The sequence below is a fragment of the Anguilla anguilla genome, chromosome 1, assembly GCF_013347855.1.
Source record: "Anguilla anguilla isolate fAngAng1 chromosome 1, fAngAng1.pri, whole genome shotgun sequence".
Taxonomy (NCBI): Eukaryota; Metazoa; Chordata; class Actinopteri; order Anguilliformes; family Anguillidae; genus Anguilla; species Anguilla anguilla.
The window spans coordinates 73,305,455-73,333,341 of NC_049201.1; the positions used below are offsets into that span (position 1 = coordinate 73,305,455).

The 27,887-nt window shown below is 41.9% G+C and overlaps 3 protein-coding genes across 4 annotated transcripts; 2 read left to right on the forward strand and 1 right to left on the reverse strand.

Moving 5' to 3' along the window:
• Positions 1–22,865, reverse strand: cnfn (cornifelin). The gene is made up of 5 exons (XM_035406222.1): positions 22,618–22,865; positions 5,320–5,468; positions 4,708–4,833; positions 3,972–4,108; positions 1–1,052 (listed from the first exon to the last, which is right to left on the reverse strand). The coding sequence occupies exons 3-5, from the start codon at positions 4,829–4,831 to the stop codon at positions 963–965; spliced, it is 351 nt and encodes a 116-aa protein (XP_035262113.1). The 5' UTR covers positions 4,832–4,833; positions 5,320–5,468; positions 22,618–22,865; the 3' UTR covers positions 1–962.
• Positions 12,668–21,877, forward strand: cxcr3.2 (chemokine (C-X-C motif) receptor 3, tandem duplicate 2). 2 transcript variants are annotated; one of them, XM_035406164.1, is made up of 3 exons: positions 12,668–12,966; positions 13,327–13,440; positions 19,163–21,877. In XM_035406164.1, the coding sequence occupies exons 2-3, from the start codon at positions 13,420–13,422 to the stop codon at positions 20,237–20,239; spliced, it is 1,098 nt and encodes a 365-aa protein (XP_035262055.1). In that variant the 5' UTR covers positions 12,668–12,966; positions 13,327–13,419; the 3' UTR covers positions 20,240–21,877. The 2 variants fall into 2 exon arrangements, with proteins under 2 accessions (XP_035262055.1, XP_035262045.1); XM_035406154.1 differs by lacking the exon at positions 12,668–12,966 and having other exon boundaries at positions 13,212–13,440.
• A 1,469-nt stretch (positions 22,866–24,334) lies between the features above and the next one.
• LOC118219811 (C-X-C chemokine receptor type 3-like) lies at positions 24,335–27,649 on the forward strand. Its single transcript, XM_035403255.1, has 3 exons — positions 24,335–25,070; positions 26,135–26,488; positions 26,841–27,649. Exons 2-3 carry the CDS (start codon positions 26,141–26,143, stop codon positions 27,615–27,617), a joined length of 1,125 nt encoding a protein of 374 aa, XP_035259146.1. The 5' UTR covers positions 24,335–25,070; positions 26,135–26,140; the 3' UTR covers positions 27,618–27,649.
• Positions 27,650–27,887: the final 238 nt, after the last annotated feature.

The window sequence follows — 27,887 nt, forward strand, 5'->3', positions numbered from 1 at the left end:
ACAAGACAGAGTGTGACACCGGGGTTTTTCAAGGGGGGACATTTTTTTATTGAAAATAATCAGCAGTGTTTTCAGCCTAGACAGACTGATGCATTTAAATTATGTTCCATTACAGACACATTTCTAAATCGTGCCACAATGACATTGAACATGATTCTTATTTTCATAACGTCATGTAAATGTCATGACTATCAAATTAAATCAATAAAATCATAATATATCCTAATCACAGTATTTATTTCAGAACTACTGTAAGAAAGTCACTTCAGTCTGCAGTGTTGAGAACAGCCGGATCCAATGCTGCTGCAATAGTGCTATGGGTTTCTATGTTTTAAAAAAATATATTTTCATAGGGTGAATTGAATTTTTTTCAACCTACATCTTTAGGTATGAAGGCTGCATGCTTGATAAACTTCTTATTTACAGCAGACAACCTGATTAATATACTGAAACTTTCATTTTCATTGCAAAAATGAGAGTCGATGGCTTGAAAACTTTTCCTGTGTGAGATGTGCATGCAAGAACATGCTGCTTGAAATGCTGATAAAACATAAAATCACCTGGCAATAATAATAATAATAATAATAATAATAATTGTTTACGAGTACCTTCCCATAGACAACAGAATTAGTCACAGATTAGGGCACAACGTCCCATCATCTGACCAGATGATGTTTTGCCAGTTTCTTTCTTAAACTGTTAGTTCTAAATGTTTGTCAGATGTCTATATTCAGGCTCTAAGGAGGAATGTCACATGCAGGTAAGGCTTTCTAGTCAGAAGGTAGGTAGGGACCATGGCAACCAATTTGTGTCGTGTTTCGGTCAGGTTGTTTCAGTGACATTCATGGACAGTGAGTCTTTCATTGTCAAAGTTCAGGTGAACTCCTCACGACCAGAAACTTCCTGGTAAGAGTAGCGCTTCCTCTTTCACATGGTCATTGACTACGCATCTCTTTCCCATGTCAGCCCCTCATCTTCTGCTCTCTGGCCATCTGACAGAGCCCACAGAGAGGCAGGCAGGACATGATCATCCAGTCATCACAGATAGAGCCCTGGAAAGAGAAACAGTTATAATATTTACTGTTATCACTGGAGTTGGCAACAGATCATAGCTGCAATTACGCTCTTTAGCCTGTTAGGTATACTATATATTAACCAAATCCAGAAATGTCAATTTACAAAAACGTAAAAATCACCTTTAGAAGAATGATGATCAGACAGTTAAAAATATTAGTAATACTGGTAAGATTGCTTTCACATCTCTCTCTGTTGAAAAAGTTTTAACCACACCCTGCAGGTGGCCAATCTGCTGAATTTTGTTCCTTCTTCTTTTAGAGATTTCAATGACCACACATACCTCATTAGGTATTTTTGTGTCCCTGGCTAGATAAGAACGAAACTGAAATTTTTAGGTCTTGAAATGCAGTCAGTACGACGCATTTTGCTGTAAGTGTGCTTCACTGTCTCTAAACCATTTTTCTAAAGGGCAGGAGGATCACGTAGAGCAGTGGAAAATCCATTCCTTAAGCCAGAAATATTCATATAGTCGGGCCTACAGAGAACTAGGCAGTGGCAACTTCAAGTGGAACCATGGAAATCAAAGAAAATTCGGAAAATTTCCTTATAAAAACGCCCTTTTACAAGGCGTTCACTGGAAGAAAAAAAGAGGATAAAGGAGCTTGGACCGGACCGATACGATTTACAAATTCAGCAGCAGGCAAGTGATCGAGGACGAGCCTACACCCGGGGCTTCTCCCGCTATTGTTATGACAAACGGAGTTGGCTAGCTGGATGTGGTGTAAGCCTTTTATTGCTTTCCCCATTTGCTATTTCAAAGTGTCGGCACCGAAGCGTTGTGGACAACGACGGGGGTACAAGACCTTTCTGAAAAATGCGAAAGGCACGAAAGTAGGCGCAGCCATCTAGACAACAGTATGAGACTAAATTTTTTTGGCAGACTTAGCATTGCTGAACAGCTAGGTGAAGGCTACAGGATTGGCATTAGAAGGCACAACGAAGAGGTGACAAAATCGACACATCCTGTCCAGAATAATAGACTGTGTGAAATTTTGTGGAGCCTTTGAGTTGGCTTTGCGTGGCCATGATGAGAGTGAGAACTCCGATAATCTTGGGATATTCGGTGGGTTGGTCAGCATTCACATATTCACATTTTGTCCAGCAGGTGGCAGCAGAAGGCTCTATGAATGACATTGGAGTTAGCTAATATTTTCGTACTCTTTTATGACTTCATAGAATGTAACAGTGGCAGTAAAAATGACTTTAGTTGTTCCATATTTATAAATTGAGCTGTTGCCTGTTGGTAACTTTAGGTGATGTAGGTGAAATGGGCATTTTGTCATCTCTACATATTATTTTATATTATTAAGGAGGGCAAAATATGTTCAAGTAGTGCTACTGGCCAGTGTTTAGGCAACATTACAGTGTGTTGTGTTGTTTTTAGATTTATTTATTTATTTATTTATTTTTTTGCTGAGCTATGAAGTGCTGCTTCAGTTTGTTTGTCCCCTCCAAAACTGCGCCCCCCCCCCCCCCCCCCCCCAAATATTTTTATCACCAGCCGCCACTGGAACTAGGTAGATGTGTACTTCCTAAGTGGGCATTCGTAATTGGGTGTGGTGGTTTAGCCAAGGTAAATGGGCGTGCCAGGATACTCGTTAGGTGGCTGTGGTGCACCCTGGCCCACCCATGTCAAACCACCAATGGGTGGAGCTACCATATACTACCATCTCCTTACTACGTGAGCTCTCAATCACGGTTGATGGCACCACAGTGACTGCCTCTCACTCTGCCAAGAGCTTGGGGGTGGTCCTGGATGACCAACTGGACCTCAAGGAGCACATCAAGGCAACATCATGGTCCTGCAGATTCCTTCTGTACAACATAAGAAGGATTCGACCATACCTGACGACTCACTCCACCCAACTGCTTGTCCAGGCTACGGTGACCTCTCGCCTTGATTACTGCAACTCTCTCCTTGCAAGCCTGCCAGCTTGTGCCATACAGCCACTACAGATGATTCAGAATGCCGCTGCCCGACTCATCTACAACCTTCCCAAATTCTCCCACGTCACTCCTCTGCTGCGATCACTCCACTGGCTACCGGTTGCTGCCAGGATCTGGTTCAAAGCCCCGACCCTTGCCTACACTGCAGCCAACAGGACAGTCCCCATCTACTTGCAGCACATGATGTCCCTGCTCGACCACTCCGCTCTGCGGCAGCAGGGCGCCTTGTAAGCCCTCCCACCCGACCAAAGGGATCACAGAGCTTCTCCACCCTAGCTCCCCAGTGGTGGAACGAACTCCCCGTCCCTCTCCGAACCTCCCCCTCACTACCCATCTTCTGCCGTGGCCTGAAGACTCATCTCTTCAGACTATACCTAGACTAACCACCACCACGCTGTATATTTCACTCTAAATCCCCCCCCCCCCCCTTTCATGACACTTGTTACATGTTGCCCCATCCCAGCACTTTTTGGTAATTTGTATTTGTCCTAATACTGTAGCTTATTCTTCTGCCTAGTTGGCTTTGCAGAGGTTAGGTCTGAATAGTGTTCTCTGTGTGAACTAAACTGTGTTCTTGGCTCGAAATAGCTGTACAAAATAAGTATTGTATCTTACTGAACCTGTGTTTAGTAGTTGTCTATGACTATGAAATGCACTTTTTGTATGTCACTTTGGATTGGCGTCTGCCAAATAAATGTAATGTAATGTAATGTAATGTAATATACTATCAGTTACTCACTGCAGTTAAAAGCTAAACATTTTGATTAGCTCAGGCATATCAGTGACTGACAGCCCATTGCAGCCCAGCCAATTACTGGAATGATGGACTGTCACTCTCCTATCGCGACTGTAAAGCATGGAAATTGGCATTCTCCCATTTGCTGTGCTGCTGTTTTGTGATGCGGCGGGCGGGGCGGGGGCGGGGGGGGTTGGCGGCGGCCACTCACAGAGATGTTATATTTGCCACGTATGCCGGTTCTCAGGGCGATCAAGGCTCCAGGGAGGAAAGGCAGGCAGCAGCTCTCCCCCTGATCCTGGGCTACCTTGCAGCCCAAAATGCAGGGCAAAAAGGCCCCACACAGGCCTGCGTTTGAAAGAAGAAAAAAAATATTGAAATGGCAAAAAAGAGCCTTTTCCATACCGCTATGCTGCTGTCTATTCAACCGTGTAAAACACAGTTTCCACGCCTCTCTTGTCAGCTATAATAGTAAAAGCACTCGTTTTTGTTGTGATCACATTATGCACGAATCCAACTGACCGGCAGGTCCACTGGGTTGTCTCCCTGTTGTAGTGTCTACAAATTTTGTCGCGATGTGAGAAATGGTTAGCAGTGTTTAACAGTCTAGTAAAGAGCTTTTGAAGAAAAAAAAGAACTATTTTTTATTATTAACTTACTAAATTATTAATTTACTAAATACTAATATGTCACATATCAAAGTTCAGGCCCCATGATGCTGATATTTCTTACCAAGATATTACCTGTAATGTATGACAGGTTGCATGAAAAGTTTAGTTATTCATTGTAAAACCTTGGAAATGATATTAAAATTGCTGTATCCTTCTGTTGTCTCGACCAAAGATCTTGGCAAGAGTATTCATAAGCTGATTAACAACAGGAAAAGGGACGTTCGTTTTTTTAATCAATTTTATTCTCGCACAGAAGCAGAAAAAGAAGGGACTCACAGATTCCACAGTCGTCACAGCAGTCACATACGTTGGAGCTCCAGTTGGTGGGGCTAGAGGACAGGGTGTAACTGGTGACCGTCATTTGGGGCTGAGAGCTGATCACTTCAGTCTGGTATGCCATGCCTGAGAGAGGTGGATGCACAGTAATGATTCCACTGCAATAAAATGGCTTCTCAACTGCATTTTCTCATACCGCTATGATAAATGACTAGTTCTAACAGTGTCCGGAATTTAAAACATCAGTAAATTAGGATCCGAAGGTTGACCACCATCAACGTCATGCAAAGCCTCATATGGCCACTCCCTTTGTGTTTTTTTTTCTTCCTTTAAAAAAAAAAAAAAAAAAAAAAAAAAATACAAATGCAATTTTTTATCAGCACATAATCTATGTATCTCCAAAAAATAATTTATTAATTAAAGTAAAAAAAAGATTGAAAAAAAAAAATTTTCAATACCCAGTAATAGCCTTGGCATATAAAATTTTGAATCAATATACATAGATCAGAAAAAGAATGAGTTGTTGATGTTGCCGAAAATTAATGAACTGTCTTCTTGAGCAAAGACACATTTAAAAAAAAACAACAACAAGAAATTAACATCGGAACTGACCTGCTGTACCTGTCCTGTTCGGACGCAGTCAAATCAACGTATCCCTGAGTAGAACAACAGGAGCTGGATGAAAGGGAGGGTCTCTGGACGCTCTTATGCTGTACTTAGGTTGATGCCTGTGTTTATAGTGGCCCAGAACGCTGCCGTTGCTATCGGAAAATATGAAATCACAATGAATATGAGGGCAGCAGTGACCAGTCCGCCTTTACCCAGGATTGAGCGCCAGATGTATCGGCATGCCCATTAAAGGGAAAAAAAACCATCTAATGTTTGATTTTGGGGCGTATCAGTTTCGGCCCTGATATGCCCCACTTGTCCAATCTAGGCCCCGGATTTATTTGTAATCACATGAAGGCATGGCACCACCCTTCTGAAAGGGGACAAAGCCGCGTTTGTTGATTTGACTTAGCACACTCTCGCCAGGACAGGTGTGGCTTGAGTCCACTGTGCCGTGTGTGAGAGGTCTCACATCAGAACAGGTGTGGGCTTCTCTGTGCACCCGACCCATTAAAAAAAAAAAAAAACATTTTATTCAAAGGTCTGACAATTTGTGTGAAGTTCAGTAGCACACGCCCAACAAGAGTGCTATGGTTGCTTCCTTAGGCTCTAGTCAGAAGCTGGTCCCTCCCAAACCACGCTGTTCACCAGGGTATTCCAGGATGTGGGGCTGGTAAATCATCCAGATCTATTAAATCGAACTTTAGAAAAATCCAGAAATACAAGGAACAGAGAAAGCCTATGCTAGTTACTATGGTAATTTATGCTCTGAAACTAACCTGCCATATGACAAGCTAACTTGAATTAAACCCAATCTATTCTAAACCCAATTACATCTGGTGGAGAGTAAGCTTAGTCACTTCACTGGTGAACTTTTTTTTTCTTTTTGGTCTATATTTTACCAGGCATCCCAATTAAGATCAGAATCTTATTTACAATGATGGCCTGGCAAGAGTCAAATAGCTCTTAAGGAGACATGGGCCATGGGTGAGGGGTAAAAAGGGTTCACATAAAAGCGATAAAATAAAGATGCAAAAAATAAGGATAAACAACAACAACAGACAAGAGAGACATAAAGAAGTGGTTAAGCACGTGCGTTCTAAAGTCCTAAAAAGTTTGTTTCACAGTTTGATGACCCCCTATCCAGCAGCAGAGGCTGGACCACAAATCCACTAGGCCCATAGCAGCACATGACCCAGGGTGGAGATGACAGCCAGAATCCTCAAGGCCCGGATCCAATGTCTGCTCTACGCCAGAGTGGGCATATGACAAAATTGTGGCATGTGCTGTGCTACAAAATATGCAACTATGAGGGGAGATAGATTCCCCGCACCATCACTTGAAGAAAAGGATGATGATCACACATGTCAGGGTTGAAAAGGAAACCATTGCAAATTATCACCTTTTCAAAGGTATCTCATTCATTGTTAGCCATTAGCTTTTTTTTTTTTAGCCAAATAACATTATTTAATGAGGGGGGGGGGGGGTTCAGAATCACCGCCCAATAGTCAAGTCAAGTCAAGTAGAACTTTATTTGTCCCCAGTGGGGCAATTGGTTGTGCAGCAGTGAAAACAGTACCAAGGCAATTAAATACAACATATAATAAAAAGTAAAAAAACATAGAGTACAAGTAAAAACATAAAATGCAGAAGGTAAGTCTTCATTTTGTCTTCTATATGAATTTAGTAGCTATAGCCTAGTATGCAAGGCAGGCTCTGAAGTACTTACACCCAGCCTTTTAAAGTTTGAAATAAGTATCTATAAAAAACATTTCAAAAGGTATAACAAAAAAAAAACTTTATTCAGCAAACAGGAGAGTGGCCGCGCAGTTGGAGGAACTTGGGCACTAGGATTTCGCAATTTTTTTTTCAACGTCAGCTCTACTTCTTTTGCTGCTGCTGAGGTGTTGTTTTTTTTTTCTTTCTTTTTTTATATAGAATATTTGCAGACATTCCTTGTGTGCCAATTTTGAACTAAGGTTACAGCAATTCAGCTATCCCCACAAGCAATATTAGATGAGAGGAAGTGTGATTGCCTTTGTCCTCCGATTGTACAATTCATCACAAAATAGATGCAATGTTTCCTATGAAGCTGTAGGATGCATTTCACATTTCTTGGCAGCGTTCAATGTGTCTGCAGCTTTTCCTCGCCAGGCCTTTCTAACCTATTAGTTACTCTTACATATTCATAATGTGATAATATACTGCACAACCCCTGGGATCCCTGCTTTATTATGGTCTACGTTCTGTTGCTGAATTGTTGTTGTATTTATTCTATGGAAAGTGTAGATGGTCAATGAGCAGGAGGGGGCAGGATGATGCAAATAACACAGATACCATTTTACTTCAGAGAGTTACCTGTCAATCGATTGTATCCTGACAGCGTCCTATCCTCCTGATACTACGAATGCCAGTGACATCCATTCATCCTACATCCATTCATTATCTATACCTGCTTATTCCTGGGGGCTGGAGCCTATCCCAGCATGCATTGGGCTAGAGGCAGGAATACACACTGGAATTTACCCAGTGCACCACGGTGCCACCTTTGTGACTAACATGCGGAACCTTATCAGGTTATCTAAAGAAAAAAACTTCAGTAGGTGAGGTTATATTTACTGTGTACTGCAGATCTGCTTCAAATGACAAACAAAATGGCCGCTGTAGCTCATATCAGAAACAGGGTCAAAGTCTAATTTTATACCACATTGGCGCTCGCTCTTCTGTGGCCATGGCAACTGCAAACAACAGACCACACATCACCCACAGCTACAGCATGTACACACAAAACTACATAAAACCAAATGTAGATGCCTTCTTAAATTATCAATAGCTATTACTTATTATGTCACTATTGGGAGGTATGCTGGCACTTTGCTGATGCAGACCTGGAAATAGTCTAAATATTTGACGCATCTGAATAATATATATTTTTTCTTCTTAATGACAACATGGTCAAAAAGATATTCATGGCAGGCCACAGGCAGGATTGCTCTGCTCTATGCTATGGTACATACAGGTTGTACTGGCCACAAGTGCTTGCAGAGCATTGTAATAAATTATTGTATTGGTCTTTTTCATTTTTGCTCACTGCCTGTAGTAATTTCATGAAAAACCTTACAATATTCCAAACACAAACTAAACTTAGAGTAATCTACTGAAGGCATTTGGTGGACCAGCAACTTTTTAACATGCTAAACTGTATTTTTAGCATTCAAATAATCTCAAAAACTGTGGGCAATCTGCTATTTTTGAAGTGAGTTGTGATGTCGGGACTGGTGGGGGGCTGCAGGAATGAAATTAAAAATGAAATGATACCGCTGACTGCATTCATTAGGTTGTTTAAAAAGGCAGCGTACCACGAAGGATTGAGAGTTTCCTGGTTCCTGGTTGCTGAAACATTGACTCGGGCTGAAGCCACACTATATGCGGCCCCGCCGCGCGGCGGCGCCGCCTCCATTCATTTTGAATGAGAGGTGGTGGCCAGACCCCGCAGGGCATGTTGGGATTGCCGGCGGCGCAGCGAGAGGCGGCGAGGCCGCGGGGGAGATGGCAAAAATTCAACTTTGACCCCATCGCCGCGTCGCGGTAACCAATCTGATTTGATCTAATGATCCGTCAAGTAAATTGTCCCTATTTTTTTCGAATTTTAGTTCCACATTCTATCGTTCCACAATGGAGGACCTAACTCGTAATTTCCGTATCGGGTTTCCCAACTTAATAAAATCTCCTACAGAGACATTGATAAGAGGAACGCAGCGTGGAGAAAAGTCCCTGAAATTGTCGGTGGCTCTGCAATGTAGTTATCGCCGTTAGCTAGGCTACTATCACTGTCCAGTCTGAATAAAAATCATTTTTGCAGTAACCTAGCTCTGAAAAATGTTAATAAGCTGCCTAGCTAGGCTGTCTAATGTCTAGCTATAGTGAGTAACAACAAACAATAACAAACAAAAAAATCTTCCTAATGTATTAGTTGCAAGTTGTTCGTTTCTACCAGCCACCTAGCTAGCTGACCAGATGTAACTCTGAAGGCATTATCTGGCTAATTAGCCAGACAATGTTTTTGTTGTTGGTTGTTACTCACTAGCTAGATATTAAACAGCCTAGCTAGGCAGCTGACTAAAAATTCAGATCTAGGTTACTGCAAAAATGATTTTTATTCAGACAGGACAATGAATATGAAACACGATATTAAACCCGGTAAACATTTAACGAACACAACTGTCTGTCAAAAATAGGTGACACGCCCACAAACAGCCGACTGTGGGAACAGTGTCTTGTCTATTTACATTACATTGCATTCATTTGGCAGACGCTTTAATCCAGCGACGTACAAAAAAGTGCATTTCATGGTCATAGACAACTGCTAAACACAGGTTCAGTAAGGTACAATACTTATTTTGTACAGCTATTTCGAGCCAAGAACACAGTTTAGTTCACACAGTGAACACTATTCAGACTTAACCTCTGCAAAGCCAACTAGGTAGAAGAATAAGCTACAGTATCAGGACAAATACAAATGACCAAAAAGTGCTGGGATGGGGCAACATGTAACAAGTGTCATGAAAAAAGGGGGAGGGGGGGAGATTTAGAGTGAAATACACAGCGTGGTGGTGGTTAGTCTAGGTATAGTCTGAAGAGATGAGTCTTCAGGCCACGGCGGAAGATGGGTAGTGAGGGGGAGGTTCGGAGAGGGACGGGGAGTTCGCTCCACCACTGGGGAGCTATGGTGGAGAAGCTCTGTGATCCCTTTGGGCGGGTGGGAGGGATTACAAGGCGCCCTGCTGCCGCAGAGCGGAGTGGTCGAGTAGGCACATAGAATCGAGCCATGTCCTGCAAGTAGATGGGGGCTGTCCTGTTGGCAGCAGTGTAGGCAAGGGTATTTAAGTTCCCTTCTTCTCTGACTCAGGTGCTGGATCCTTTTGTGTGTGCTTTTCGGATTGAGTTTCGGTACGTGTCCCCATGTGTACTTCTGACTCTGTGTTTTTGTTCTGAGTGTTTTTCTACCCTGCCCGTGTTCTGGTTTTGCATTGTTTTGGTTTTTCTGGATTTTCTTTGATTTTGCGTTTTATGAACTTTGCTTAGACTTCTTGAAACTTGCCCTGCCTGGCTTTGTTTTTGTATCTCCTTGGTTTTTGTTCTAATTGAAAGTAAAGTTCTCGGTTTTGATTTACCCTTTTGGATTTAGAGTTTTTTTTGACTCTGCGTTTGGGTCCATTCCCTCGCCTTACCCGTGACAAAAATGAGCAGTTTTATCCGTAATTCCTTTCAAGTGAACTTAACACTCAGCCAGTGGCCAAACATGTGTCTTTTATTAAAAAAATACGTAGTGCACCCTGCGATTTCAGGTTGGGAATTGAAGTATGCTACGATCGTAACTTCAAAGCTGAATAGTGTCAGTTAAATTTCCATTCCAATTTCCACCTGACAGATGTTTCAAACACACTCTAATTAAAACTGACATTTAGAAATGTAGGGTTCTTCTTACCACTGTGGATTATATATCTGTACAAATAATCTCTTGTGGTTTTTTTCTGGCAAACACCAGAGTGACAAACATCCTCTTATGGCTTCTTTGAAAGACGGATATGAGAGAAAAAAACCAGTTACTTTGCAAGACATGTTGCATGATTTCTTGGCTAATAAAGGAACAGCCAAACATCCAAGAGCATATCCAAAAACTCCAATTATGACAACCTGGCAATCTGTGAAATACAGCTATAAAATATGGCTAAGTTTGTCAAAAGAAAACCTTTAAAGCTGTAATATGAAGTATGGTCGGTGGTATACATACCTATGAGGTCACTGTCGGAAATGTTATTCAGGATAAAAAAGACCCAGTATACAACAGAATCATCATCGCATTACCTTACACTGGTGGATTGCTTGTATTTAAAAACTGGATTAGTAATTGGTCTGTTGTCATTCAGAAACAATTGGGGAAAAAAACCTTATTTTAATTGCTGAAAAGGAAAACACAAAAATACATTCTTTACTCTCAAATTCAGCACACTGATTTCTTAAATTCTCAAAGAACTAACCACAGATAAGTCCTCTTAATTTCAGGTAAGGACAAATTGCCTTATAGACTAAATTGTATGGTATTGATATTTGGTTGTTATATATTATTTAAAATATTACATATATTATTATTTTTGATTATTTTGATTGTAATTTTAAATGTGTAATCATAAACAGCTATGTTCAACACTAACCTTCTGGAGTTGGTTAAAGAACCATGGTGTAAATTTAAAAAACGTCTTGCACTTATACTGTACTATGAAGAAGTGAATTTGAGCTGGGGTGAGTTTCACTACAAAATATGATTAGAGATCAGCATAAGTCCGGTTTTGTGGAAACGTAATTTTCCCACCTTTACCAGGGCCGGCCCGACCCAATAAAGAAAGTAAACATTTGTTTAGGGCCCCGCGATTAGTTCGGGGCCCCCTCCCTCCAGGATATATATAAATATATTTTTTTAAATAAATAATTGTGTTCCCTAAGACAATGGCTTTCTCATTAATCGAAATATATTTCTAGTGGTGCCAAATCTTGCTGGCTGGGGCTTGGGGGGTGGTTTTTGACCGAAACAGAGGGCCCCATATATACATTTTGTTTAGGGCCCCCAAAAACCTTGGGCCGGCCCTGACCTTTACCTTTATATGTTGATGACTGCTGAATAAATGTATAACCATGCCGTGACTAATGGCATGCACCATAAACACTGAAATCATTGCTGAATCACAGAATGGTGAAACGCCCATTTAAATACGTGTGGTGTGTCACTGCCCTGATTCCGCTGTAGTCCTGTCTCTATTTGTGCAACCTTCACTCACCGCATTTTTTACTGGGTAATTATTAGAAAACTTTAAGCGGAACATCATTACACTTTAAGTTCCCCACCACTTCGCAAACTAAACATTTACCGTTGCAATAATTTTGTATTATTGTTTTGTCCTTGCTGTTTTGGATGCCGTTTCTACCGACAATATTGTAGTAATTTGCCATGAACAACACTGTCTTCAAACAGGAAGAGTCCAATTATACATTTCCAGTACATGAGCACTTTGCTGAATGTCATCAATTAGTCCAATCATCTGTTATGACATTAAATTGTTATATACCCTGCATATAATTATTGATTTATTTATGTTTTTTGGCGATCACCAATTCATTGGGATAAATCATTTAGTGGATGTGAATATATGGGAGGAATGCTTGACAGTGAGGTGCACCAATTTAGATAAAGATGTTTGTCAAGTGTGGTGGGCCGCTAGCTTGCCAGTAACAAAGCAGTTCTCGTTAGTCCTGTTGCAGCAACAAGCCTTTTGTGTGTGTGTGTGTGTGTGTGCGTGTGTGTGTGTGAGAGAGAGAACATCCGCAGTGCAAACACAGCACTTTCATTTCCTTCTTCAGGAAAGGTTCTGAGCAGATTAGTCAGACCACCCTCCCATGAGCCTCATTGCCTCTTACCTTCTCCCCTCTCTCACTCTAATCTATCATCTACTCTACCTCTGTCTGAATGATAGCCAAGAAAAGAGGACCTGTTTTGGAGTGGTGCTGTATATAAAGGACTGGGATTGAGCTCAGAGTGCCAATGGATGGAGTCCAGTGCAACATGCTGCTTTACCCAAAGGCACTTCCTCCAAAGTACTTGAGTACTTTGTACATCAAGTACATCAAGCTGCATAAGTGAATAGAGTAGCATATGATATATGAAGGAAATAAGCAGCACAAGTAATTCGGAAATATGAGCAGCTGAAAAACAGCATTGTTCATTCAAGGTGAATTGCGCCTTTATGTTTTGCCACGTGTGTCAGCTCTGCATCACTGGAGTCTGTCGCTCCAAATGAATCACAGCAATAATGGGCCTTATTTTTGTCTTCGATACTGTCCATTTTTAAATATTCTTTGTGGCATTGACAAATCACATTGATTTGTATTACCAGGAAGACGTCAACATTCAGTTCCGAAATTTCTAACATAGCTTCCTCTTTAGTTTTCCCCTAGAAAGTGGACAGAGAAGGATCCTTCTTCAGACATCTGAATCTCCAGCAGAGCATTGGGTGTTCCTCCACTTTGATTGCTGCACCAAAGGTAGCCATGGCGACCACTGATGATTATGTGAGTGATGTTTTAATGTTTGTTTTTTTAATCTGCTGAGCTCATACAGATATATGGATATATAATAAAGCGTAAAAACTAAAATGTAAAATAAAGCTTGATGGATGTATTCTCATAAAGACAGCGTTCAAATGATTCAGATTTTATGGAGGACACATGAAGAGCACACATTTCATTTAATGCAGAAAAATAAATTGTAATGATGCTAGCTTCTTTTTCTAATGCTGCTGATATTTCCATTGCGTTACAGAAAAGTTTGGGGTATATTTAATTTGAAAATCTGTGGAACAATAGACGTAAAAGTTGTTTAAAATCCAGTGAAATATAATCGGAATGGGATTACAAGAAAATAATATATTAATAGGGTGTATTTGTTCATACACCTGTGATAATTAAGGAGTTGCTTCGACAAATATAAGTACACAATAACTGGAATCAAAAGGCATTACACTCGGCATAAGCTTGTGGCTCAGGATGTAAATTACTTCAGGGAGAGAACAACAGAAAGATATGCTTGCTGTCAAGCCTTACTGGTAACGCAAATAGCAATTGGAAAACTTTGTGTGAGGGGTGACTAAACTTAGGGCATGGATATGTTATGCAAACATATGAAAATATGAGCTAAGTACCATATCTAGGTCTAGATCCTGAAACTGAAATTGGTCTACAGTTTATTAACCATTGAAACGAGGTCAATGCACTGACTGAATTATTCCACATTAGTCGAACAATCTCAAACAAAAATCTGTGAATTTTGTAAATTATTTTTGGAATAATTTTACCCACTGGACTAATCCTGAACCAGTATGTAATAATGCTGTTCTATCATACAGTATGTTCATGAGTTAAAATGTCACTGAAGCACCCTGATCTTCCCTGCCTCCTTACTTAATATTTCTGTCCAGATGTCCTCGGCCACTCTGTGGTCCTGTTTAACGGGTGTTTTATTTGAGTTTTCAATTGTGGTTATTATTTACGCTACTGTTTGTAACTCTGGATAAGCGCATCTGTCAAATTACTGTAATAATAATGATAATAATAATTAAAGCCGCAAGCGGCGTTGGGAGGGGTCCAAGCATTGGCACAATTTTTAATCCTCCTATTATGTTCAAATTAACTAACAACTTTTATGTTTGGGGTCAATTTCACCGCAGCAATATAAACCTGAAAAAAAAAAATTGTAACTGAAAGTTTCTCTCTCAGCGACCAACGACTTTAGGCCTTACTACTGACCATCATAATAGCCCAGGAAATAAACCATGACTCCCCCCATCCTCCCCTTATACATCAAGTATTGATTTTATATGACTATTGCGAAATATGCAAATGACTGTACAATCTCATTCATTGACCTAAAATTGAAAACAAAGTATGTTTTGGTGTTTGCAGGGCTTTATGTTGGTATTAAGTGCTCATTAAAAAAGAAAAATAACATTTGGAAAGAAACACACCTTTTATCATCAAGCATAGTAACATTTTATGTTCGGGGTCAATTTGACCCCAGGAAAAAATATTTAAAATGTCAAATTTCAAACGTTTAGGTTCAGAAAACACTTCAGAACATCAATAAGTAACTTATAACAGTTATTCAATAATGAAGAAACACCAATAAAAAGTAAATTAGTCACCAGAATTGAGTTTTGATAAAAAATGAACATAACAGCTCAACTAGGTACCCGTGGGTATCAATTCTTCATTCAAAGGAGATAGGTGCAAGTTTGTCACGCTCCTGTCGACCCTGCCTTATTCCCTGACGTCAAAGCATATAATGTGGGAGAGACATTGTAGCTGCAAAAATTGCCCTACCAGTGTCAGCATTCCAAAGGCTTGCTGTTGCTTCACCTTTTGACTTGTACACTCCTGCCAAAATAAGCAACCCAATATAACATTGCTAGTGGGTCACATCCAGCTCTTTCCAATTGTCACCATACACACGCCTTCCCTCTAAGTTTGTCATCTCAAGAATATCTTTTTGCATTGATGGTGTTATGAAGAGTTCAAATGCAGACTTTATGTCTTGTACATGACTGCTAGCATATCTGGTGGGGCCTGGAACCATTTTTATGACATTAGCAGCACTAAGTCTACCCTGTCTTTCAACTGGGGATCCAGACCATGGTAGTTCTCCATTTTTGGAAGTAAACATGTCAGTTCTTGGTGGTTGAGAGATGACAGGAGGGTTTGTTGGTGGTTGAGAGGCGACAGGAAGGTTTCTTGGTGGTTGAGAGATGACAGGGGGGTTTCTTGGGTGTTGAGAGATGACAGGAGGGTTTCTAGATGGTTGAGAAATGACAGGAGGGTCTTTTGGTGGTTGAGACATGACAAGACGGTTTAGTGATGGTTGAGAAAAAAAAGGAGGGGCAGAATGTGGGAGCTCAAAGGCTTCATTCTCATCATCAGAGGAGGATGCCACACAGCCAGGGTCCTCCTCAACATTATCCTCAGTCTCAAACATATCCTCATCTAAATCACTTTCACCCTCTAAGATCTGTGACAGAACCTCAGTGGCAGAAAATATACGCTGTCTGGTGGTCATTTTCAAAATCTTTAGTTGAGGCACAAATGCAAAGAGAAATGGTTTAGAGGGCTGTGTGTGCAGCCCTTATTATAAGTTTGCCCCCGCCCCCATGTTGCGAGAATGATCAGAGATCTCGTGGGAACTATGTTTTCTCCTCACACAAACATAAGAGAGAGAGAGAGAGAGCATGCGTGCTCTCTCTCTCTCTCTCTCTCTCACACACACACACACACACACAAATTAATGTGAAAGTGCCCTCAGCAAACAACAAAAACAAGATCAAAATAATGGTTTTATATAACAATAGAGCTTGGAGTCAAAATGACCCCAACAACACCAATGCGTACAACATGTGTACAGGACATTGAAAATATTTTTTTCGGTTAATTTCATGTTTGCCATGTTTTCCCCATAAAGTTAGGAAAAGTCATGAAATATCTAGCTGAAAAAAGTATGGTAACCATATTTTTAGAGACAGTAAACATTGAATGGGGTAAAATTGACCCCAAACATAAGAGGAGGGTTAAATGGTTTTGTCCTCATGATCATATACCTTCACCCAACATCGCCATGGATGTCTCCTAGCCGCTAGGCGTAAAGGCCTTTACTATGTCGTAACACAGAAGGCTGTTTTATACTTCTGCATAGTACACGTAAAAATAGGTCTGTGTAGGGGTTGTGCGCAATGTGCGACGGTTGCAGACCACGGCCAGGGCTGAAGAGGCAGACCTCCTCAAGAAATTAAAAGCGCATAGTTAGTAACCAGTGCCCGCATACGCCGTAAAGAAGATGATTGGTTGACTGCTGACATGAGGTCACTGGCATATGGCTCTGACTAACAAGTTATAATAGTTGATTCACAAAACCGATAGGCAACGTTAAATATGCGACTAAAAGCGCTTTTGTCAGGTGAATGTCTTCGTTGCAACAAGTTACATCTAGCTGAGCATTTTTGTGGTCGTTGGTGCAGTATTTAGTAGGTTTGGAAATATGAATGAAGGTGTTGTCTTTTGAACTATAAGGGTCAGTAACAAAATCTAATTACGTGGCCTGCACAACGTGCAATATGCCGCACAAATGGTTTGGCCCTTCGCGAGTGCCGCACACAACGAAAACTATGCAGACAACGCAAAAGTATAAAACAGCATTTGGTCTGGCATGTATGTAGAGCTGCAGCGCTTCCGCGCTGCAACTAAAATAGGCGTCACACACATATTCCAATCCATTGTTCAGCTTAGCAGAGAATGCACATTTCAGAGCGCCTCAGAGACAGATAGAATAACACATAAATACACATTTCAAATAATAAATACGACATTGAGAAAAAAATGAAACAAAAGACGAAATAACAACTCGCGACCTGCGTGCTGCGCGCAGAGTAGCCTACCGTATTATTTATTTAGACATTGGCAGATAAGAAAATTTCCAGTTACGCTGACCTATAAAACACTATTCCAAAAGCAAAATCAGACATGTTATACATCGTTAGAAAGCTTATACTCTCACCTACTGAATAAATGAATTGTCAATCAAGCCAAATTGTACTAAAAAGGGCGACAACGCCGTAAGCAACAGGTGTGGTATTACGCACAGCTATTTTTGAAGGTAGCCTACCCAGGCATCACAAATGCGCGTATATTTCACAAACGGATTGTCCATGACAATATATGACCACTCAGTCACAAAAGGGACATCTTTATGCGTAAAACCAATAGTAAGATTGTATATTTATTCAATGTTTAGTCCCAGATATTGACCGTAGAATGCCATCGTATAATTTTTAAAAACTTTGTCTCGTTTATTTCGTTATTCAGTGAGCAGCGTTTTCACTGCTGTATTGGCATATTTTAGGGCTAATGTCGGGTTTATCTTGTTGCTACGGAATATTACATTACATTACATTACAGGCATTTGGCAGACGCTCTTATCCAGAGCGACGTACAACAAAGTGTATAACCATAACCAGGAACAAGTGTGTCGAAAACCCTAGCGAGAAGTACCGTTCCAAGTGCAGGGAACAACCGCTAGGTCAACTTGGACCATGTAGGTTAAACTGATTAACACTAACACAAACAAGAACAGCAACAACGCAGTCTATGCAAAAATACAAGCAATTATTAAGACGAGTGCATTAAGTCACCTACGAAACAGCTACCTAGTTACAACCCTAAGCTTACAGTCAATTTAGAGATTAAATTGAGAAAACGTTTTCTCTCAGCGTAATGATGGATTCAAAGACTAAACGAACTCACCCGATATTGTCTTCAAATGGATCCATGTCAAAGAAAAGTAATGATTCATCCTCTCAAAAAGCTTTTACTAACAGACTTTTAGTAGCAAAAAACGAAATATCAACTCGCCATCCCTGCTACCTGCGTACTGCGCTCATAGTACCGTATTATTTATTTAAGTAGTATTATTTATTACAGCATAAATTGCGTCTTTTGTTTATAGGCCTATTCAATACTAGTAATTGCAGCGAGAAACTGCAGCTGTAGACACAAGATAGTTTGTTATGTTATGGTAGCAACGGAACAAAGCGGACTATTTATGTAGTACCGTCATTGTTTTATTATACCAGCGTGTTTTGCACAGAAACTCAAAACCTATCAATAAAATGGTTTAGCTATTTCTCAGCATAAGGACAGATTCAAAGACTAAACGAACTCACCCGATACTGTCTTCAAATGGATCCATTCCAAAGAAAAGTAATTATTCATCCTCTTAATAAGCTTTTACTAACAAACTTTTAGTAGCCTAGCATGCACTCTGGCTGGCACTGGCTTCCATTGCTTCCCCGACGTTCAGACCCTCCCCTCACTGATAAAAACTAGACCCTACGGTGTCGGATTACTTGCGTCGCCATGGATGTCTTCTAGCCGCTTCGCTGCTTGGACCCCTAATAATAATAATAATAATAATAATAATAATTTATTTTGTGTAATGTTTAAAATAGCTTTTAGTGATTAAATAACTAAGTTAAATAGCTTTTGCGAAGGGCCATATGAAGAAAGTGTTATCTATTTAAGTGGCTAGTTACTTAATTATTTGCTAGTTTAATTTAGAATATTTGCCAGACCACGACCCTGAAAAGGATATGTGTTTTAGGAGTCTTAGTTCAAGATCTTGTTGTTGTAAAAGCGTTGCGATCTGATACAAATTGGATTGCAAAGTGTCTGATGAGTGCATTTGGTTTCATTTCAGTACGATGAGGATTATAACAGCACCCTCGACTATGGTTCCTTGCCCGCCCCATGCGACCTGCAGGACACCTGGCAGTTTGGCAGCCGGTTCTGTCCTGTGGTGTACAGTCTGGTCTTCCTGCTGGCGGTGGTCGGCAACGTCCTGGTGCTGTGCGTGGTGTGGCGCTACCGCCACTCCCGCCGCGGCCCCTGCTCCTTCAACCTGACGGACACCTTCCTGCTGCACCTGGCCGTGTCCGACCTCCTGCTGGCGCTCACGCTGCCCTTCTACTCGGTGCAGTGGGCGCGCGAGTGGCTGTTCGGCACGGTGGCCTGCAAGGTGGCCAGCGCCGCCTTCTCGCTCAACCTCTACAGCGGCATCCTGTTCCTGGCCTGCATCAGCTTCGACCGCTACCTGGCCATCGTGCACGCCGTCAGCGCGGGCTGGCGGCGCAACACGTGCCACGCCCAGATAGCCTGCGCCGTCATCTGGGTGGCCTGCCTCAGCCTGGCCGCCATCGACATCCAGTACAGGGAGGTGGTGAAGCTGCCGCGGTCCGACATCCACGTCTGCCAGCTCGTTTTCTCTCACGGCGACTCCCAGAAGTGGCAGGTGAGCCTGCAGCTGGTCAGCATGGTGGTGGGCTTCGGGCTCCCCCTGCTGGTCATGCTCTACTGCTACGTGCGCATCTTTCGCGCCCTGTGCCACGCCACCCGCCGCCAGAAGCGTAAGTCCCTGCGGCTCATCGTGTCCCTGGTCTCCGTCTTCCTGCTGTGCTGGGCGCCCTACAACGGATTTCGGCTGGTGGACAGCCTGCAGCGGCTGAGCGTGATTGGCCAGAGCTGCAGCCTGGACCACGCCCTGGACGTCGGGACTCTGGTGTCGGAGAGCGTGGGCCTGGCGCACTGCGCCTTCAACCCGCTGCTCTACGGCTTCGTGGGGGTGAAGTTCCGCAGGGAGCTCGTGGAGATGTGGAAGGGGCTGCTGTCGTCTGTCGGCCTTCTCAGATTGGATGGCTGGGGACAGAAGAGGCACAGGGCCACGGGACCGTTCAGCTCAGAGAGCGAGAACACCTCTTATTCCTCCGTTGTGATGTGAACTTAGCCTGGGAGAGAGGCAGGTGGAGTTGTAAGTGAAGTCACACGCAAAGAAATAACAACAACAAAAAGAAAATCTGGTCTAATTACCAAAAAGTTACATTTCAACTCAACTCCCCAAGGCCTCAGCTACAGGCTGTGGTGTTCTTTGAAACTGGCTGCACATACTGTCAAACATGGCCTCCCATTAAATATCCTGATTTAATCCTACCCAAGCTATTTAAGAGGTTTTCAGCTAGACTTACAGTCAAGGTCAGTTTAGACACAGCTTATGGTTACTCACTTCAGGTAAAATAGCTATTTGTTCATAACCAAGCTTTTTAAATGCAAATGAGACATACAAAAAGATTATGTTCACTTGTGTGGTGCTATGTAGAATTAATAAATAACTCTTTTTTGGGATATTTATTTGATTGTCAAACATTCAGTTCAGGCTAATTAGCATGCTTTTGATTCACTTTCCCATTCACATAATTTTTATGACATAATAGTAAATAGATAATATTGTTTCAGCGCCTGCTGTCTATGGAAACCCTCTATGGTACCCACAGTAACACTGGTACTTTGCTTGTCACTGTAGCTCAGTAATGCGGTGAGCAACAGACTCCGTGACACGGCAACAGCAGGTCCAATGAATTGCACTTTATTTACCAATGTGCACACCAGAGTCACCCCATGAGCCTGTGGAGCCCAAAATGATAAATAATAAAAATGGGCTCCAAAATAATAAATAATTAAAATGATTAATTAAAAGCACCACACAGGGGCCCCGTAGACAAGCCAGGGCCCTAGGCGGTCGCCTGTATGGCCAAATGGAAGGGCCGGCTGTGACCTCACAGGAAGTCCACAGGAAGTCCACAGGGAGACTCAAGAGTGCTCTGAGAGAGCTCAAAAGAATTGTTCTCACACATCCACCTTCATGGCTTACAAGTGACTGAAACCCAATACCCCGTAAGACATAATTCACCAATGATCACCTGACACATCAACAACTGCCCCTAGGCCCGGGTGTGATTGAGTGCCTGCTTAAAGAGTTAATTAGTTTTAATGATGGTAAAGTACCTTTAAGTTCCTTCAGCCATCTTGTATTATATACAGTTTCATGAAACAGCATTTCCCCCCTACCTGGTTTCCTGTAACTGCATATTTGTCACACTCAATGGTGTCAGATCTATAGACAAAATGTAATATTAGACAAAGGGAAATCGAGAAATACAAAACACATTTTTAAATCGATTATTTCAATTTTTTTAATGACAGAAGTTACCGAACACCCATATCAGCCCATGTGAAAAAATGATTGCCCCCTTAAACCTAAGAACGGGCAAGAACTGCAATCAAACAATGTCACGTTTCTATCGCCGATCAACAATAATTTTCCATTGTTTTGGATTTCACTCTTTGGAGCTCATGCACAACCACTGGAGCTCAGAAAGTGTTTATATCAGTGTGAAATGACTTTTGTAACAGTGAGAAAAGAGGACATGAAACATTCATCACTTCCACTTATGCACAGTCTCCACATGTGAGAGTTCTACTGGCATGCAAATGTTGGCAAGATTTAGTGGCTGGCCTGTGGAGCCAGATCATCATTTTCTGTATTCTTCTCTGAATCCACGTGATGTGGCTTGGAAAAAAACCACGTTCGCAGTAACATTGGCAGCTGCAGTAATCCATGTATCATCATTGGGTATGTAGATAAAGGGTGGTTTCCATTTCTTTCTTTTTTTTACCCCCCCCCCCCCCCCCCCCCCCCCCCCCCGTCGTGTAAACCTTTTGACTGATCAAAGTGTCAAAGTGTCATTTCCTGTTTCACTATAGAAACCATACCAGTGGTTATATTGGGTTATTGGAAAAAACGCACACGTATAGGTGTATCATACGGCATGTGTGGACTTCAGACATACCCAGGGTATGGTGGTAGATGTATGTGAAGCCAGAACTGTGTCAAAAATATTTTACATAAATATGAGTCATTTCCATGTTTTCAAGTCATGAAGTGCTATAGGCATTTCACTCACCTTCAAAAAAGTTAATGATACAAATGTCCTCTATCTGCAGCCCTGTATAATTTACAGGTAACTGTGGATAAGCCCCATAATAAAGCATTAATCTGTGATTTTTTAATATTAAAAGTAACATTTGATACCGTCTCGCGATGGCTTTTTTGTATCATTATCGATTCAATGTGTTTGCGTTTGTACATTGCTCCTCTATATGATTTTTCCTGCTGGTGGAGTCGGGGGTGACATTCCCACCACTTACTTAAATTTGATGATGCACATGCAGACCATTGCATGACGAATTATGCGACAGAGCAGGCATTTAAAATACAGAAAGCATCTTTAAAATTTGATTTGATACGTTTCTCAATATTACCCCTTCAGACGACAACGTTGGCTGTCTCTGCGCAGTCTTCTTTTTCAAAAATGCGCTACCGCTGGCTGGGCCATCCCTAGACTTTTGGGGGCCCCAATGCAAAAATTATTTGGGGACCCCTCCAAATCATCGGCACCTTCTGACTCTTCGGCGGGGAAACCGCTGTGAGAAGACAGGGCCGTGGGTGCAGAGCCCGATCTGCCTCGTGGGAGGGACGGCTCTGGTCGCCAGATTGTCTTCCAAGACGAACAAGCACTCGATCTGCTCCTAGTGTTGGCTTCTTTCCTAATGGAACTTTGTTATTTGAACGAAGACAAACTTTAGACACCACCAGTCACCACAGATGTTGCCCAATCCACCAAAACTGACAAATTTATGATAGACACCTTCAACTTAAAACAAGAAGGCTATTTGGCTATTTCATGACCAAAGGGACTTAGACTGCAAAATTGTTTAAAACATATCAAATATTGTGCCAGTAGCTTCTTCCTTATGTATTTCTTGTCTAACAGTATTGCCAGTTTGTTACAATAATGCATTTTTACATTGTATGCAAAGTTTTTTCTTTTTTGTTTTTCTTTTTTTTTTGTAATTTGTTTACTTGTTTTGCTCTGGATTTTTTTTTTATGGCTTCTTGAAAAAAATGTTCATAATACAATGTAAATGTACCGGTCTTAAACATCAATTTAAATACCTTTGGGGTGACCCTTCCCTGTGTATACATACGTGGGGGAAAATACAATACAAATCTTCAAATGTAACTTATGACTCTGTATATTGATGCAAAACTTTTTCCCATTTAAATAAATAACACAAAGACAAATAAGCTTCATTGTGGTCTATACTGAGAACAACTTTGCGGATTGTTGGTCACTATTGTGTAATACATTTTAAAATGAATGGGTTACATATTGACATTGACAATAGCTATAAAGATTTTAATAAATGTATATGTGATATTGATTTAAAGATTTTGTAAGTATATAAGCAACATGCAATGTTACATGAAGCAGTGATAAAATACATATATGCAATAACTGCATTTCATGTATGGATGGATGTATATAGCCATGAGACTAAAAACAATGAAAACATCACATGTCTTTGTAATGTCTTTTGAAATTTAAAACTTTGGACAAAGTGAATCATTTCCTAACGGCCAGTCATCAGAACACCTATCATCAAGATGTTCAGATTTTACAAAACCTACATTCACATTCATATCACATGAATGTATCTATTAATCAATTGAAATATATAGCCCTGTCATGCATGTTATGTTAGTAAAGAGCAGAGGATATTGCTTATAACACAATATAACCCAACATATTGATTATAATCTGTATTCTGCGGTGCTGAATAATGGATTTTACAAATTTTGCAGATGTCATACATACATGTACAATAGTTTGCACCTAGTTAAACAAGTTCAATATTTTATGCGATCACTAGCCAGCATGCTGAACATATGGTGAAGAATGTGAGCATATCGCCCCCTGGCGGTTATTCGGTGATCAGTTGACCGTGCACCCAAAGCCGGAACATTACATTACATTTATTTGACAGGCGCTTTTATCCAAAGCGACGTACAGTGGTGACGAAGAGTGCAAGCTGCACAGAGACAGAACCCTGATAAGAAGGGCGGGGTGGAACAGCTAAGCGTTATGGCCCGATAAAGCACCATAACGTCTATGTGTATAACAGCCCTATTCAGCTCAAATTGCTGAACAAATAGCACTAGCTCAAGTTTGTAAATTTGCAGGGGGTCAAGATGTAACATACTGATATGTCATATGTATTTGGTGTCCGTCAAGCGTTTTTTTTTTTTAGTTATTTGTGCATATTAGTTGTGGAGGTGCATTGAAAAATGGGATGGAGATCGTGGATTTGGTAGACGTTTCATTGTCCTTACCACCAGAGAGATACGGTGCGATGGAACTAGCAAACCATAAGCACCGACTGATAAATGTTCTCCTCTCTTCTCAGAGACAACTGGGTGGCAGCCCTCGCTGGGGTGCTGTTTACTATGACAGCTGAGCCAAGGAGGGACGCACCTCTTGTGTGCTGGATTACACAACTTGAGCCTGAATGCCCTGCAATGCGGAGTGCGAACAGGCCAGGCTGCGCTGCAGGAGTGGGAGTGCGAGGCCGACGCCTAGCAGCTGCCGCGCGTGCTGTTGACCCAACCGAGAATTTCCGAAATCGCTTGGGTCATCTGACCAGGGCAGTCACAGACGCGAGCTGCAGCTCAGCCACTTCCTTAATGTACTGCACATCGCTCTATTAGTCTGCTTCACTCTAATGTGCTTTCTCCCAGTGGTCCTTCTGTTTGCCGAAAGGAATCAGTCAGTCACTGTTTACATTCTGGAAAATTATTCACAGTAGACCAGTTTTCATCCACACGGGAACAGCATATGCGTTTTTAACCAGAGCTCTGAACCGTGGTTTGTGCGGTAAGACAACTTCTTATAATTTCGCTACTGTTTCGCTACTATTTTTGTAAGTTTCCTTTTCCTGTAGCAACAGTGTCTTCTTAACTGCCTTCTCTGTAGGCCTACTTATTTGAACTTTCATTTGGTCTTGTGATTTCTGCTTGTTTGTATTTTTCAATAGCTGTTTTTTCAATCAAGCTTAATACTTTTTAACTTCATCCTGTGCATGTTGCTTGAGACAGTGTTTCATCTATTTCATCACTCTCTCACACAAATTCTTTCTCTCTCTCATGACACACACACACATATATAGTATGTAAAATGACAGGACATTTGGAGACACAACAATGTATCACTGTTCATCATGCTGGTCATGTGGTTCAGTGAGAGAAAACTTTCCATTCTTATGTCATGGGGCTGTTTTGTGGAAAATAATATTTCTCATTGTCATGCAAGTGACATTGCAGCAATGACACGACTCTTACTACATCTCTCAGTTCAGCTCCAGTTCAGCAGGAATACGAATCTGCAGTCTGAGGTCAATGTCTGATGTCTGTATTTCTCTGCAAACAACAGATAAATGTGAAAAACAAAAGGATTGAGTTCACATTATGACCATTAAATGACCAATTAAAAGTTACAAAAAAGATTACAAAAGGATACATTGTGATACTTTTTAAAATCCAAATGTTATGACTGCCCTCTAAAGTTTTGTCATGATGTCTTCACTTCATGATTTTGCTCTTCACCCCATGGAAATTTTGTCATGACATCTTGCACTCACAAATTTCTTATCGTCACATCTTCACCTTCTCTCTAGTGTTTCTTTTGCACCTCTACACCGTGAACCAATGCACTTGTTGTACGTCGCTCTGGATAAGAGCGTCTGCTAAATGCCTGTAATGTAATGTAATGTAATGTAATCTTCACCTCATGACCGACCACAAAAGTTTTGTCATGACATCTTGACCACTCACAAATTTTTTTTTGATCATGACATCTTCACCTCATGACTGATCACATGATTTTTTGTCATGAGAACTTCACCTCATCAATGCTTCCCAATTTTATTTTATTTTTCACAGGCACCCATGGAGGTAGACTTGGATGGTCTGTTCCTACACAACAGTACATTTGATTATGGAGACTATCATTACAAAGGAGATGACCTCCAGCCCTGCAGCCACCTGAAGTTTCAGGCAGTGTTCATCCCGGTTCTGTACTCCCTGGCGCTGGTGGTTGGCCTGCTGGGGAACGGGCTGGTCCTGGGAGTTCTGTTCCAGCTGCGGCGGATCTGGAGCGTGACCGACACCTTCATCCTGCACCTGGCCGTGGCCGACACTCTGCTGCTGCTCACTCTGCCCTTCTGGGCTGTGGAGGCCACCCAGGGCTGGATCTTTGGCACCGAGCTCTGCAAGCTGACGGGAGCCCTCTTCAAGGTAAGAGAGCACCACACTGGGTCTGCCTCTGGTTTGAGTTTGGCCTTTCTTCATGTTGGCTTCAGGTATGTGCTGAATCTTAGAGGACTGGTCCAAGCAGCGTCAGTTTCCTCAACCCAGCGCTAAACGCTCATAGAAATACATCTTGGACCATATCAGTTATCATGCAAAACTATATTTCAGGGGTTATTACTGTGTTAATTGGTCTACATATGGTCATCATCACTTTCTCTTGAAGTATACAGCAGATGGTCACAAAAGCTAGAGGTCTGATTCTGTAGTGAAACAAGTACTATGCTATACAGCCATTCTGCAACTACAGGCTTCTCTCCTTCGTCCTCCATTTTCACAGATAAACTTCTACAGCGGGATCTTCCTGCTGGCCTGCATCAGTCTGGATCGCTACCTGTCCATTGTGCACGCTGTACAAATGTACTCTCGCCGCAAGCCCTGGGCAGTGCAGGCCAGCTGCCTGTTCGTCTGGCTGTTCTGCCTCCTGCTCTCCATCCCCGACTGGGTCTTTCTACAGACGGTGAGCAATCCGAGGAGAGGGGGAAGATTAGAGTGCGCTCACAACTTCGACACCAGAGCCCAAGACTGGCGCTTGGCCTCCCGACTGTCCCACCTCACCATCGGCTTCCTCCTGCCCGCCGTGGTCGCGGTCTTCTGCTGCTCTCGCATGCTGCCACGGCTCCAGCAGGGTTCCCCAGGGCTGCGGAAGGCCAGCAGGCTGATCTTGGCGCTGGTGGCTGTCTTCCTCGTCAGCTGGACGCCGTATAACTTCGCCCTGTTAGCGGACACCGTCCGATCGAGCGCAGAGAGCAAAATGGGCGGTGCCTGTGAGGAGAGAGCAGCCGTCGACGTCTCTCTGGTGGTCACTGCTGCCCTAGGCTGCCTGTCTTGCTGTCTGAAGCCTGCGCTCTACGCCTGCCTTTGCGTCAACTTCCGGCGGCACCTGACGGACAAGCTGAGATGCCGACGCGGTGCAGCTGCCGACCGGGATTTGCCAATTTGGGATGAGCCAGCGCCGCCTACACCTGGGCAATCTGAGGAACATGACAATGTGTGTCCCATGGAAACAGTTAAACAAAATCTGAACTTGGTTGACAGAGTAGAGGACCAGTTGTGATGAATTTATTATCTCATTCAAGAAACAATTTGCATCTAGCGGATGATGAAGATGGAACAATACTCCACTGAAATCTCCACTGGTTGTGTTGTGTCTCCATTGAATCAATCAACCAATTAATATTAACACAGTACGCTGTAGTTTATTATCTCAACCCAGCTTGTCTTTAGTCATATATTAAATTGGGTGGCAATGCAGAATGGTTTGGAAACTGGATTGTAACTATATATATATATATATATATATATATATATATATATATATATATTG

What these genes read in the sequence shown, in the direction of transcription:
- LOC118219811 (XM_035403255.1), top strand. Translation starts at nt 26,141, where the DNA reads ATGGAGGTAGACTTGGATGGTCTGTTCCTACACAACAGTACATTTGAT. An exon ending in TGACGGGAGCCCTCTTCAAG is followed by an intron (nt 26,489 to 26,840) that starts GTAAGAGAGCAC and finishes CCATTTTCACAG; the next exon opens with ATAAACTTCTACAGCGGGAT.
- cnfn (XM_035406222.1), bottom strand. Translation starts at nt 4,831, where the DNA reads ATGGCATACCAGACTGAAGTGATCAGCTCTCAGCCCCAAATGACGGTC. An exon ending in CTGTGACGACTGTGGAATCT is followed by an intron (nt 4,109 to 4,707) that starts GTGAGTCCCTTC and finishes TTTCAAACGCAG; the next exon opens with GCCTGTGTGGGGCCTTTTTG. An exon ending in GTGGCAAATATAACATCTCT is followed by an intron (nt 1,053 to 3,971) that starts GTGAGTGGCCGC and finishes TTCTCTTTCCAG; the next exon opens with GGCTCTATCTGTGATGACTG.
- cxcr3.2 (XM_035406164.1), top strand. Translation starts at nt 13,420, where the DNA reads ATGGCGACCACTGATGATTAT. An exon ending in TGGCGACCACTGATGATTAT is followed by an intron (nt 13,441 to 19,162) that starts GTGAGTGATGTT and finishes GTTTCATTTCAG; the next exon opens with TACGATGAGGATTATAACAG.